The 15,000-nt window shown below is 35.8% G+C and overlaps 1 protein-coding gene across 3 annotated transcripts in view; it reads left to right on the plus strand.

Moving 5' to 3' along the window:
* LOC136834430 (putative neural-cadherin 2) overlaps positions 1-15,000 on the plus strand; it is a 582,131-nt gene that overhangs the window by 447,295 nt on the left and 119,836 nt on the right. For all 3 annotated transcript variants that reach the window (XM_067097028.1, XM_067097030.1, XM_067097029.1), the window contains exons 3-4: positions 4,983-5,111; positions 14,315-14,430. In XM_067097028.1, the coding sequence (XP_066953129.1) occupies positions 4,983-5,111; positions 14,315-14,430 (245 nt within the window). The remainder of the gene's footprint in view (positions 1-4,982; positions 5,112-14,314; positions 14,431-15,000) is intronic.

Below are 15,000 nucleotides of genomic sequence, written 5' to 3' on the forward strand. Positions count from 1 at the left end.
TATATATATATATATATATATCACAGGAGGATCCACAGTAATACACATGACGAAATGTATTTGTAAAAATGTTTACAAACTTACAGCTTTCGTCCATCCTTCTGTAGACTCGATCACTAAACTAAAACGAGACATATAACAATTGTGAAGAAAAAAAAATATAAACAAAATGAAGCTGATAAACGAGGTTAAAACAAGCGAAATAGTCGCTGAATCCTATTTTTTTTTCTAGAATTCTAAGTGATCTGTGAGGCGGGACAAAACGCTAGATATCTTCTTGAACGATATCTTGAGGATTGTTATCCAAAATGGTAGTTTGGTCAACAGATACATTATTTCTTGATAATCAAGTATGTTAATGTGGATCCTTCCGTACATAACTGAGAAGCACGGTACGGTGTTTTTTATATTTCATATATATATATATATATATATATATATATGTAATATATATATATATATATATATATATATATATATATATATATATATATATATATATATATATATATATATATGTAATATATACATATATATATATACATACATATATACATATATATATATATATATATATATATATATATATATATATATATATATATATATATATATATATATATATATATATATATATATATATATATATATATATATATATATATATATATATATATATATATATATATATATATATATATATATATATATATATATATATATATATACAGTAATTTGGAAAATTATAGACACCCATGAAATGTACCTGATTATATATTCGTTTGCACGTGTAATATATTTAACATAAATGTTTCCATAATTTTGATACAGTGAAAACCTTTCAGGAAAATCTAACAATTGGCAAATGCTATTATTGTTATTAGTATTATTGTTGTTGTTGTTGTTGTTTGTATTGCTGTCTTTTCCATATAACATGTATGTTATTGCCAGGTACATCCAGTTTTCAAAATAGTTGGTGTTACGATGGTGATGATGATGATGATGAAAATGATGATGATGATTATAATTGTGATTATTACTATTATCACTTGCCCTGTTTTCAAATCGAATATTTCACGAAAGGAGGAACCAAGTAAAATGGAAACAATTATCTGAAAGCGAAGAAAATCCCTCAAGTATGAAATAATGTTATTGGAAAACACTTGAGCTTACCGACTGAGAATACATTAAGCTCTTGTTATATTTCTTTCTGCAAAGAACATTATTCTTAGAAAAAAAATGTAGGTTTTTCGTTGGGAACGAGGATGAAAAGAAAGTATATTATTATTATTATTATTATTATTATTATTATTATTATTAATATTATTATTATTATTATTGCATTTTAATTGTTATCGGGAAATGCTGGATCACTATGACATTAAATAAAAATATTGAATTTTCCCAAATATGATTATTTGGAATTTCTAGTTCGATTTATTTTGCGATCTTCAAGTTTGTAGTTTTAGTGCACACACACACACACACACACACACACACACACACACACACACACACACACACACACAAACCATTTTACCTAAAGAGAGGTGGTTGGGAGTGAAAACCAAGACTATGGTCAGTGCCAAGTTCATTTTAAATGTTAAAATCAGCCTTGCTTAGGACCGCCTTTGTTCAGTATCTTTTCCACAACTTGGCCAGCCTATTCTTTTCGTAAATATGACAAATCGTTCGTTTTTTTTTATTCTCCACTTGACCAGGCTTCCTCAAGACATCCTCATGTACGGTACCCTTTTGCTGCTTCTTCTTATCTCTAGGTTTAAACCGTCAGCTCCCATATTTTTTCTCTTTGTTTGCGTTTGTTTCAACATTCACACTTCTCGTTCATAAAGGAGGATTGTCTCATTAATTCCTTTTAGCATTTTGCCGTTTGGCCCCAAAGCTATTCTTCTTTTCTTCCAACCACTTGCAGAGATCCTGCTGCCTTTCTTGCCTCAAGTATTTAGAGTTCTTTCATCGTACCAAGATCCATTGCATTTACTCCCAAGTACTATGTACGATTCTTACTTTGCAAAACTTCACTTTCAACCTTTATCTGTTCAGAAATCACCGATATTTCATCACGTCTCTACCGTTTGTCTTCACTGACAAACTAGCAGTCCGTTGTATGTATGCATTATCCACTCTCCATTCAAGACCTTATCTCCGAATTTGCATCTGCTTCTTCTGTCCTTTCTCCCACTTCTTTTTCATCATCACATGAACCGAAATATGAAACAGCTATGGAAATGTATGTCATTCCTTTCTGTATATACTTTCAAACTTTACCCGTTACTCTTCCATTTTTGAAATTTAATAATGTCGATTTCTTCATAAAACCATGTCGATTATTTTTATTACTGGAAGACCTTAGCTGGAAGAGCAAAATGTCGCAAGCCCAGAGGCCCTAGTGAAGAAACCAGCCTAGTACAGAAAAAGTTATTGAGAAGTAGTTAATAAGCTTTAAGAGAGAATAAAAAAAATAACTGAGATGAATAACAGTGAATTGAGTAAGAAATAACAAACAAACTATGGAGCGAGGCTTCTGTCAGCTTGTTCAACGTAAAATCATGATTACATTTCCCTAATTTTCCGTACAGTCATCAGCACCTTCCACTTCACAGAGCTATCAGCGCTGGCATAAGGTCTAGGTCGATGTTTGTGACATGAAACGTTTCATCGTTACTCTTTAACGTCACGCAACTGTTTCATAACGAATACTTCATCCTTGTGCTTCTGTCAGTCCAGTTTCTGCCTTACTCCCCGGCCAGAACCCAACCATGCAAATTTCTTCGTCTTTCTTACTGAATAAATGGGATAGCCGTTGAATTATAACCGCATAATATATATTTTTGTGTTTGTTCATGCTTATAAATACATAATTTTTTTTTTTCAAAACTTTATGATAGCCATATCTTTCCAGGCCGTGCTTCGATACGTTGTATGCCTGCTTGTGCGTATGGGTAAGCCTGTACGGCGAACGAGTTTAAAGTAAAAGTCTAAAATATATAAATTTTCCTGAAGTTTATTAATTTCCAAAGAATACCTTATCTCGGCCTTTAAGAAGATAGGTTATGAAGGAAGAGGAAGGGATTCCTTTCGAAATTAATAAAGTTTCTGAAAATAATCTTCGTCAGTGGGTCGTATGTATGGATATATACACAGCACCCCACAGATTTTTTTTATGATATTTTCTAGTATTTTTAACTTATGATTTATTTCAGGTTAAAAGCTTTTGAGGGTTGTCTTAGAGGCAGCATCTTCAGGTTCCTGCCATAAACCTTTCAGAATCTAGTCATTTTGTGCCGTTGTCATAAAAGAGAGAATATTTGGCCATTTTGACTGCGTTTAGAATAAACTTGTAACTGAAATGAATATCGATTTTTCTATCTCAATTTTCCCGATGTTGCCATCTTTTCCCAATATTTATTTACGCATATATTTATTTGTTGGTTTGTTTGCTTAATATAGTGAGGGCTCTTTGGCTGGACTCATATGAAAGACAGAAAAATAATGTATATAATAAAACGAAACGTGTATCCATATATATTTTTTATGTGTAACAGGTTTCGTTTCCAGGTACTAAACTCCAAGTATGCAGAGTGTACAATCTGTACCTTGGTGCGAACTGGGAGACGGTGTTTAATGTCCTTGGAGTTGGGAATCTCTATTATGTTACCGCCACTTTTGAAGAGATGGTTATTACAATAATAATGATAATCTGTAGAGTATTGTAGAATTGTGAAAACATTTCCGATGACCCCAGACTCATATTTAATTGATATTTACAGTTTGGAAAATCACCACAGCCTTTTAGACTTTTGTTTTCTGTCTTAGAATAGCTGTTAAGCTGTTACGTGGTTGAAATATGTTCATCCAGTTAAAAGGGGTATTCAAATCGAAGCAGAATGGTAAGAATTTTTAAAGGCAATCCATTTCAAAAGTCTGGTGACCCGAGTCAATCATCATTGGTCAGAAAGGGTCCTACAGTGATATAGGTAGCGATTTGAAACTTGAGTACCTTCTTCACTGTCCTGTTATGTCGAGGTTATTCAAGGTCTAAGTCAGAATAATAATAATAATAATAATAATAATAATAATAATAATAATAATAATAATAATAATAATAATAATAATAGCGCGTACAAAGCAATGAGCTTGAGTAAAAGATTGAACTTTTTCTTTGCTTAAGGTTTTAGCAAATTATTTTTTTGTAAATAAAGGCAAAGGACTTATATTTTTTCATTTTTTTTAGGATTTTTTTTGAGGGGGTGGGGAGAAATAAATTGGTTAAATTGAAGGTGAACGTATAGCTTCTTAACTATTGTTTTATTTCTACGTCTGTTGGAAGAAAAGAAAGGAGCGGTCAAGCAGAAAAGGACTCTCACGGTGTAAGAAACTCGGCCAAAGATTTTTAAAGGTCCCCACATTTAATGTTTCTGGAAGAGAGATCATAGAAGTTATTTTCTGAGAGAATCAAGATCTTAGGAGAAAATCTTTTGGGAAACAATAAAATGTTCTCTAAGAGTCTTAATTAACTTTGGGAGGCAGTTCGTTAAGGAAGATCAGCTCCTCCTGGAGCCACTTCAGCGAACCTGCTTCGAACGCTTTTTCGTGCTTGACTACAAAGATTTTAATTCATTATCTGGACATTAAATTTATTTTACCAGAGCACTCTTTTTCTTTTTCTGAAACACTTTCAAAATGTCAGACTACCATAGTATATTTTCGTTGTTATTCTTCTCTGTCATCACATTGAAGGTATTTAAGCTAGGAAACCTCACACATTTATTTATGCCCCACTGTTAAGAATAAAGTGTAAATATTCTTTTCAAAGATCAATAAATCGTTTATAAAGTGAAGGTATCCAGGATTATTTTAGTTGCTCAAAAGTTAAGATTGAGTCTCAAAAGATGAGGCATTATTTTGTTACCTATTCTGACAAAGATGACTTCACACTTGTTTCAATTTTCTTATTTCAGCGACACGTTTGTTATCGGGGTCTGGTGCAGGCCCTCTGGAATTCACTCAACCTCACTACTGTGCAGTTCTCAGAGAGGATGCAAAGTTGGCTGCTGCTGTGCTGAACGTCAAAGCTATTCACAAGCAAGGTATGGCATAGGGCGTAGAATTATTAACTACTTAACTCTTGAGTTTTTCTTTTCACTCAGTATTGATTAAGTAAATGTTGTGGATTTACTTATGATAAATAGGTTTCAGTAATTAAGCCCGCACCAGCTGAGCATCACTATTATAGACTGAGGTTCTCATTTTCGGTCCATGTGTATTCTCAACGATGCCAGTGCTCTCATTTTCACATTTTACCACCTGAAATTCAACACCCTCCCAATATTCACTGTCTGTAAGGTGTGTAGGGATCTTTCATCGTGAAAAACGACCATGACAACTTGACAAGATCAAAATCCTTTATGATTCCTTGAGTAGTTTGCCGACAAGCTGATTCTGTGCTGTGCTGTCAGTTTCACATAATCGTTGAACCCTATACTTATCCTCCCCTTGGGGACATGCATTGGCTCAGGCCATCCCAAAGAAGGGGGACCCTGCTAACCCTTCCAACCACCTGCTAGTGCATCAGATTCAGCAACTGTTAAAATAGAAAAGCGTTATGTAAGTCGCACTCTCTGAACCACTTTGAGTCCAACTCTCTTCTTTTGGGTCACTATTCTGATTAATGTAGCACATGATATTTTGGTGACCTTTCCTCTCCAACTGGTGTCTAGCCGTTCTGTTCATGAGGATAACCTTCGGACATTTTCTTGATGTCTCTAAGGCACCTGTTAGCCTAGCATAAGACTTTGTTACCCAGACTTCTTGCTTCTGTCTTTACTCCTCTGTGGAAAATGATTCCAAGCTTTTCCTTACCTGTTTTTCTGTTGTTGACGTTGATTCACCTGCTCTCTCTTCCTTTCTTCGTCGGTACCTCCAGAAAATCTCTTTTCCTCTGTGTTTTTGCTGTTGATTGTACCTTCCTTACTTCTGTCAGCTTTCACTTCCCAGCTACCCTCCTCTTGATCTATTATCTCTGATGTTATGGACCTATCAGAATGGGGATCTACCGACTTAGTAAGATTCAGTGCTTTCAGGAAACAGTTTTTACAAAATTCTATTTCTCCTCTCATATCCAGTTTTCCATTTTCTTTCATGAAAATGTAATAGAGCCATTGAATTTTATTAGCATTCTTGGTGTCCAGGTTGATCCTAATTTGTCTTGAAGATATCACACAGATCGATTGGGTAAATCTGATTTTAAAATTTCAGCTGTAAAGTTTAGATGTCTCAAGTTGATAATACTCTATGAAGCCCTTATTTCTCTCCCATGTGAAATATTCCGTCATATATGACTTATTTCATCATTTGCCTCCTTCCTAGGTACGATTGAATCGAAGTCATCTTGTTTGATCAGTGACCCCATCCTTACTTATTTTCTCGATCGTAGAGGTCTTCTGTCGAAATTGATGATCCTTTAAAGGTTCTGTTCAGTGATTTTTTTTTTTTTTGCTGCTATAGCTTTGGAATTCTCTTCCTGCTCCGGTTTTTTTGACTTTCATCTATTAGGAATCACGAATACATAGTCGTTGTTTGGGGCCCACCCGCGTCCTTCATTTCTCTTGAGTTACGTGAGTGTGTGTATGTGTGTTTGTGTGTGTGTGTGTGTGTGAGAGAGAGAGAGAGAGAGAGAGAGAGAGAGAGAGAGAGAGAGAGGGAGAGATGTATTAAAACGATAAACTGGCGCCAAGCCGGCAAAGTATATTGACGTTTATTGTCTGTGAATGAAAGGTTCCTTTCGGTTTCTATTAAGATATTTCACCATTTCTTTTCCCTTTAAATCCCAGCTTCAAAGCAGCAATATTTCGGGGACTTTTCTTGGCCTGGGATGGAATCAAAGAGGGAAATTGAGTCTTCCGGTCGTAATCGCTTCTATTGGCGCTTGCAGACCTTTTTGGAAGTTTTCCTGAAGGAATGCTAGGAATTCCCACGAGAAAATATAATAGATTTAATCCTTCCCCCTTGCAGGCCTGAGAGCATCTATATATCCTTCAGATGCAGGGACATTCCATCTTCCCCCTAACCCCAGTTGCTCGGATATTCTCCCCATTCTTAAAGTAGGTCACGTTGCACCCAGAGACAGATACACGTTTTGGGCCTTCATCAGTAATAGCCAATATTGATGGGGGTACGGCCAGCCAGCGAACCCCCTTCCTTCCTCCTTCATGAGGAGGACATTGCTGCAGCTCCTCGTCCTCCTTCTTACCATTTTCCCCTGTATATCCCCAAGGATGCTTCCCCTCTGCTGCTTTCTCCAGGTCATCCCAAACGTGCATTTCTTTTCCTGTTACTGCTCTGTCCTCTCGAGAACAGATATTGAAAATCTGATTGCGTCGTGTGATTTAGGTTAAGTGGGAGTCTCGAGCTAAAAGGTTTAATGCCTTTGCAAATGAAAATATTTCCACCTCATGCCATTGCGCAAATCATATTTTTTTTAGGGAGACAGTGGTGGGATTCAGAGAGAGAGAGAGAGAGAGAGAGAGAGAGAGAGAGAGAGAGAGAGAGAGAGAGAGAGAGAGAGAGAGAGAAAAAGGGGTTTACAAAAGAAGTTATGCGCGGTCGACAAACTTGGCATATCTTATTCAAATATTTATGACAGAAAAGAAACGAAGCAACCATTTCCTTAATGTCATACGAATTATAGTTGTATTAATTTCTTATCTTCTATTTTTTATAATTTTGATTTAATAATTACTTTTATTTAAGATCTTATTATTCTTTCTAAATATGAAGAATTAGAGAGTAAATTTCAGTAAAAAGAAAGAAAAGCACAGGGTGTATTTGGTGAGACACAACGCACTTTAACTAGCAGACTAGCCACATGTGAATTAACATAACATTATTTTAACCGTACCAACCTTACATAGCAAAATCTCATTCACATTAACCTTACCTAAACTAACAAGAAGATGCTTGATGTAATTTAACATTACTTAGCATTACTAAAAATACCCTTCTTTACTAAAAATAACTCCCATCTTCTCTAATACATTCTAATTTAACCTCAACAAAACTCACCATACATAGCTTGATCTGATTAGTTTACTCATACATTACTTCAAGTAATTAAACAGAACTTGGCCTGTTTAAACTAAATCTACCTTGTCTAACCTAAAGTAACCAAGCGTAGTCTTATCTGAACTAACCATACCCAACCTAACTAACCTAATGTAACTGCAACACACTGATCAGGGTTAAAATAATGTGGAGGAACACTGTCATTCATTTTTTCTTGAGTGCAAATCTACAATGTTTCCATTCTTGTATAATGTGGTTTTGGATGTGGAGGTGATCTACAGTGATTTGCTTCAGGTCTTTGGCATTTTCATTATATTTTACTGTAACCTTCTCAATAATATTCCTCCAGGCTGTCTGACATATGTTTCTCAATAATTCGGGACGGTAGATCTAAGGTTTCTTTCAAAACAGCTTTGTTTGGCTATCTTCTACCTATTTTTGGTATGCTTCTTAGTTCTAATATAGCTTCATGAAACGATTCATTTATCTTTGGATTTTCAAGTTTTCTATACATGCTTTTTCTTTCTTCATGATCACCTCTGCATGACCATTGCTACTTGGGAAACGGGGTGAACTTGGTTACCATTCGAGGCCTTTTCCTTCTGATATGAGCGCAAGCTTAGTAATACAGTGCCTGTTCCAAAGAATGGCATATCTGCAGACTGCAGTAAACTACAGGTCAATTTCTATTCTCTCTGTGATCTCCAAAGTTGCAGAAAAACTTATTTTTAAGCCACTATATAAGTATATGGAATCTAAAGGATTGTTAGCTAATAGTCAATATGCATATAGGAAGCAGTTAAGTACCTGCGATGCTCTTTTAGATTTGACATGCCATTTGCAAGAGAAGCTTGATTATGGTTTTGAGTGAAGAGTAATTGAAATAGATTTTAGTGCTACTTCCGAGTTAGTAAATCATAAGGCACTTATTTATAAACTTCAGAATCTTGGAGTGGGTGGGTGTGTTTTAGCTTTACTTCAAGATTTCGTTACAAGTAGGCAGCAACGAGTTGCTGTTGATGGGCTCTTTAGCGAAGCAAGACCTATTATGTCTGGGGTTCCACAGGGTAGTTTTCTTGGTCCACTGTTATTCTTCTTGTATACAAGTGATATGGTTGTTGGCCTGGAAATCAAGATTGTTCAGTATGCCAATGATGCAACACTTGTGGGTGTGGTAAAGTCGCCACTTACGAGAAATGAAGCTGCCCTTAGTCTCAATCGTCACATGGAGGGGATTAGTGAATGGGACTCTGAAACTTTAGCTATTCTAGGTGTAACTTTTGACTCATATTTTACTTTTGAGAAACATCTAATGACAGTGTCAGCAAATACCTGACTAAAGTTAGGTATTGTACATAAGACCTCATATATTTATAGCAGTGATAAAATCATTGCAACCCGTTTAAAGTCATTAGTCCTTCATTTACCAGAATCCTGTTATCAGGTGTGAATGTCTGCCAGAGATTTATCTCTTTTAGATAGAGTGGTTCATGTGGTAGGCTTCTGTTTCCTAACATTAGATCGTTCACATTCATAAATGATCCTTCATCCCCTTTTCTTGCCGAGAGCAACCAGATTTGCTGAAAAGCAGCACCAGTATGCAGTGAATGTGCATCACTGTCAAATCTCTCAGTTCCAGAGGTCCTTTATTCCTCACACTGTTGGACTGCAGAACAGTCTCCCTGAGGACGTCGTGCCATTAGAACTTCAAGAGTTCAAGTGAAGATGTAATGCATTACTACCGTAATACAATTCTCCTTGTATTATAATAATTTACCCACATTTTTATCATTTATTAATTTGTTAATTTATTTTTTCTTTTTTAATAAATGATCTCGTCTTTCTGTATTTCTCATTACCTTCTGTTATTTCTTTGTAATTAACACGATATTCTTTGAAAGCTTGAATTTCAAGTGAATGGCCCTTGTGGGCTTGTTCCATATGAATAGGCTTTAACTTCTGAATAATAATAATAATAATAATAATAATAATAATAATAATAATAATAATAATAATAATAATAAATAATAACTGTTTTGGATGAGGTCCGCCATCTGTATGTATTCTTTGTGATAACCATCATATCATGGTGTCTTAATTCACAGTGGGGGATCATCTGTCTACTCATGGGCCATCAGATTTCTACGCACGCAGTCACTAGTAATCAGAAAATTTCGGCCACTGCAATGAAATAAGTTGGCTAAAACACTTGCAAAAGGTCTACTGGGTAATGGGTCTGACTCCAGTTTTTTTTGAAAACTTTGAAGGTAGCATTGGCATGCATCACATTTTTCTGTTAACTTTGTTGTCATTTGTAATTCCTGTCCAATAGACACTCATCCAAGTGCATTCCATGGTCCTTGGATTCCTGGTTGGGCTGTTTGCAAACGTTCTAGCACCGATTTCCTTTGTTCTCTTGGAATCGCAAGGCTGTTCCATATAGCACAAACTCATTAAGAACAGAGTCTCATGTTGGATAGCTTTGAACTGCATCACAAATGGCATTTTCTCCTAAGCTTTCGATGGATAAATGATTCTGCTGTTATCCACTGGAATGTTGCCATTCAGTGTACAAATTCTCACAGTACACAGTTTTATATCATCCTTAAAAGCGCTCTGAATCACTGTTCCGTGCAAACTAAAACAATCAGCCATGGTACGCACCTTCCTCTTTCTTAATTTTACTTAAAACTGAAATCGACATTGAAATTCTGCCCTCCAATTCTGTATTTTACAGTTTCCATTTATGTAAAAAATCACGGTTAAAAAGTGGTAAAAGGTGTACTTATGTGACAGCTATGAGGGGTGGGAGCTGTAATAAAGTCAAAACTTTTTAACTGCATATCTAAGAACCAACTTCCCTACGTGAAAAGTTTCCACCCTTCATTATGTTTTGAATTAGGCTGAAACCTAGCCCTTTTTTGTCTCCCTATTTGCATCTGACTGCAAAAAATGAGGGATTAGTATAAATTTTCTCCACTTCAGCAAAAGCTCTGTCGTGAAATGGTAACCATAAAAATAGATTGTGACTTTTAAGGTCTCAAAGTGGTATTGTTTCTCCATTAATATGAGGACTATACGATCCTATTCTGTAATAACCTTCAATTTGCTTGCTTCTACTTCTGCGCATATTTTAGAAAACAACTCCAGCAAACTGCGTGAAAGGAACTATGGGGAAATTTAAATTTCCTTGGGTTCCAAGTAATACCATGTTCAACACAGTGATTTAGAAATGCTTATATATCAGCAAACTGCGTGAAAGGAACTATGGGAAAATTTAAATTTCCTTGGGTTCCAAGTAATACCATGTTCAACACAGTGATTTAGAAATGCTTATATATCTCACAAGTCCTTGTGGCTAATAATACATCATTCAGAGCCTTATTGGTTCTTTATAAGGCACCAATAGTGAGGTCTTTTTTAAAGCTATCCCCAGTACTAATAAAACCGACTGGTATTCTTTTAAATCTAAATCTTCCCCAAGGGCCCAGAAAAATTGTCAGATCCTTCATTTCTTCTTGTAATTCTACCAATTCCCAATAATATTAACTTGTAGTTGGATGCTTCATAACTCACACAGTCAAAGGCTGCACTAAAATCTAGACTGGCCATGCATGCCTCTGCACCCTTATCAAGAGCACTCAGTAAGATGGTAGAGTGCATCACAAGTACCAAGGCCTTTTCGACACCAAACTGTAATGCTGGTAGTTGGTTATCATCTACAAAGCTGTTTAGAGAGTAGCTTCTCAAAAAACCTTAGGTAATTGAAATTGGCCTATATTCAGAGGGGCACGAGGTGGACTTAATTTCTAAGATAATGCAGCAGTGTTTCCCTTCCTCCAAACAGAAGAAAACTTGCAAGTCCAGCTAATCTTCTGAAAATAGTAGTAATCTTAGGATCAATGATATCAGCAGTGTTTTTAAAAAAGATGGTAAGATCCCGTTAGGGTCGAGACCCAGGAGCAAAGTTTGGCTTCTCTAGACCTGAAGGCCACTGATTAGGCTCTGGAAAGCGTGGCTGAAGGCACAACTTAGACTCTGGAAAGCATGGCTGAAAGCACAACTTAGGCTCTGGAAAGCATGGACTCACCACATTGTTTGCTCACAAAGACTTAAGCCAAAATTTCTGCCTTCTCTTTAGGGCAATATACAGCAGTTCCATCAGCTCCTAAAGGGGAGGCAGTCTTGAATCAACTTGAGGGAAGACCACTGCTTATGGTCATCACCAATGGAGAGTAAGACCTCCTTCATACCCTTTATTATAAGCTCTCTCAGCTCTTTCACAGACCACCTGAGTTTGACTTCTAAGATTAATGAAATTATGACACAATAAGTCCGATCTATTGTACCTCCATAAATGATAAGCTTCTTGTATTCCATAGCAGGCAAGCTTACATGTAGTAGTAATAAACCATGGCTCATGTTTAAGAAGAAACCTAAGGATCTTAGAAAGGATTCTCGTTTCAATAATAGTTTTAAGATGATCATTTAAACGCTCAGTAATATTCGAACTTCTGTAAATATCGTTCCACCTTAGCTCAATAATGTCAAGAATGACGGATACAATTAAAGTAATAATGAGCTGTCATTTCTGTAAGATTAATATCCTCTGCTGGTTCCTTAAAAGTCAACAAGAAAGACATCAAAGGACTCATCAGGTTCTTGTTTCCTTACAAGCTTATATCTATCTATTGCAGTGTTCCTTTGATCCTTAAGGTGTGACCTGACACTGTCTAGAATTTCATTTAAGGTGAGTTCAGCGTCCATTGGAATAGCCATTGCATGACAAATTCTTTGCGGAAATTCTGGCTTACAGAAAGTCCAAAACTTAGCCACTTGGTCCTCATAATTTTTCATCCAATTTAGCAATATGAGCGTAATTTTTTCAACTAACCTCCCACACATCTTAAAGTTTGTAGTTTCAAAACCATCCTTGTTAATTTTGGGTGTTGGATAGTAAGTTTTATTGCTGCATCTCATAATTGATCTCATAAGAAGCCTTCTTTTTGTGGTATACAAAGCCATATTTGTTCAAGAATGACATCAAATAGTTGTCTCCGACTCAGCTCCTCGAGCTGGAAACGCTCCTGTTGTTGCATCTGCTATTGCAACCTTTTTTAAATAAAAGAAATATGACACTCTTACCTATGATTGTTTCCTTTAGTCTCTCATCAGTCAGAAGTATAGGGGTTTCTATTGTTTGTTCTCTGTGAAACTAGGAAGCCTTGGACATTTATGTTGCAGCTTGAAGGAATCTGATCACTTTTGCCATGGCCTCCTTTGTATCATAGTTGACTCTCAGTGCATGCAGATAATTCTTGATATCTTAACAGTCAGGTTTGATATATCATCTTCAGTGAAAGATAACACTATTGGGAACATCAGCGTCTGTTTCCATCATATCTTTTTTTTGCTCATATCTCACTGCAGTGATGAGAGGCCTTTTCACCTTGCAATGACTTTGTAATTCACTATGCCATTAAATGTACTAATTCGGGCTAATATAAATACTGCAGAACACTCAGTCATTTATACCTGAATACATTCTACAATGTTGCCACCACACCTCACAGAACTAGAATTAAGCTACAAAGGAATTTACAAAATACAGTAGTAATGTATGGCAACAATTTTTAAACTACTTTGTATAAATGGCCATTGTGCATTATTGTTAAATTATTCTTCATTTATTAACCTTAATGACACGCACACCCTGCAAATTATAAACAGTTATCTACTCCAGTCTTATCTAAACCAACCATACCTTACCAAGCATGAAATAACAGTATTATTTTTAACTACAATATAACTTACCTAACCAAATGTAGGCTACAGCAGTCTTTCCTAAACCAGCCATACTTTATCTTAAGATAACTTTACCCATACGTACCATATTTCATCTAATCTGAACTGATCCAAGTAAGGCCTACTATAACTCACCAGGCATAACTAGTGTAACCTAATTTAACTTACCCAGACATATTTTAAGTAGCCTAATATAACCCAAGTTATCGGTACCGAAACTAAATCTACCTTAGCTCATTAATCATAATTTAGCAGGGTTATTCCTCCCCCCCCCCCCACTGTTATATGAATATCCCACGAGAGCATTCAAATCAAAGGCCAGCATTACCCATCAGGGTCATGTAAATCAGTATCTTACAGAACATTTCATAATTTATGCGTGAGTGGATGCTCACTCAAGGCTTCATCTCGTCATCTCACCTAGGAGCATCTGTTCGGTACAGCATTACTGGAGGAAACAGGGATGGCTTATTTACAATCGACCAGCATACGGGACTCATCACGCTAGCTGCCACTCTCGACTACGAAGTGTATGATAAGGTAAGAGAGAGAGAGAGAGAGAGAGAGAGAGAGGAGAGAGAGAGAGAGGAGCAACTAAATTAGCTGTTTAATCGTCGATTAGTTCTTCATTCTAAATGTAAGGCTCTTCTCTTTCACAGTTGTAAATACACAAACTAATGGCTAATTAAACTTGAACACTTTGCTATCAGTGAGAATGATAGAATTAATATATACCAGAATGTATAATTTTTATGTATTCAGTTTACATTTTTACAAATTTTTCATGCTGGCTTTATTTGTATATCTCTATTTCTTTATTAATATCCATTATTTTTTACGCGTTTGGCTTGTAAAATATAATTTTCGTACACAAGGGTAAAAGGTATTTAGTAGTCTATCTCAGACATTATGTAAAAACATCTACATTGAATTGCATGCAAAGCACACACACACACACACACACACACACACACACACACACACATCGACTATGAAGCCTGTCTTTAAATACTTATTTTGTTTTCAATTTTTTCCCAGGAAACAGACACATACACATAAATATATATAAAAAAGAAATAATACACACATATATATGCGTGTGTATGTGTG

Source organism: Macrobrachium rosenbergii, chromosome 53 (genome assembly GCF_040412425.1).
Source record: "Macrobrachium rosenbergii isolate ZJJX-2024 chromosome 53, ASM4041242v1, whole genome shotgun sequence".
NCBI lineage: Eukaryota > Metazoa > Arthropoda > Malacostraca > Decapoda > Palaemonidae > Macrobrachium > Macrobrachium rosenbergii.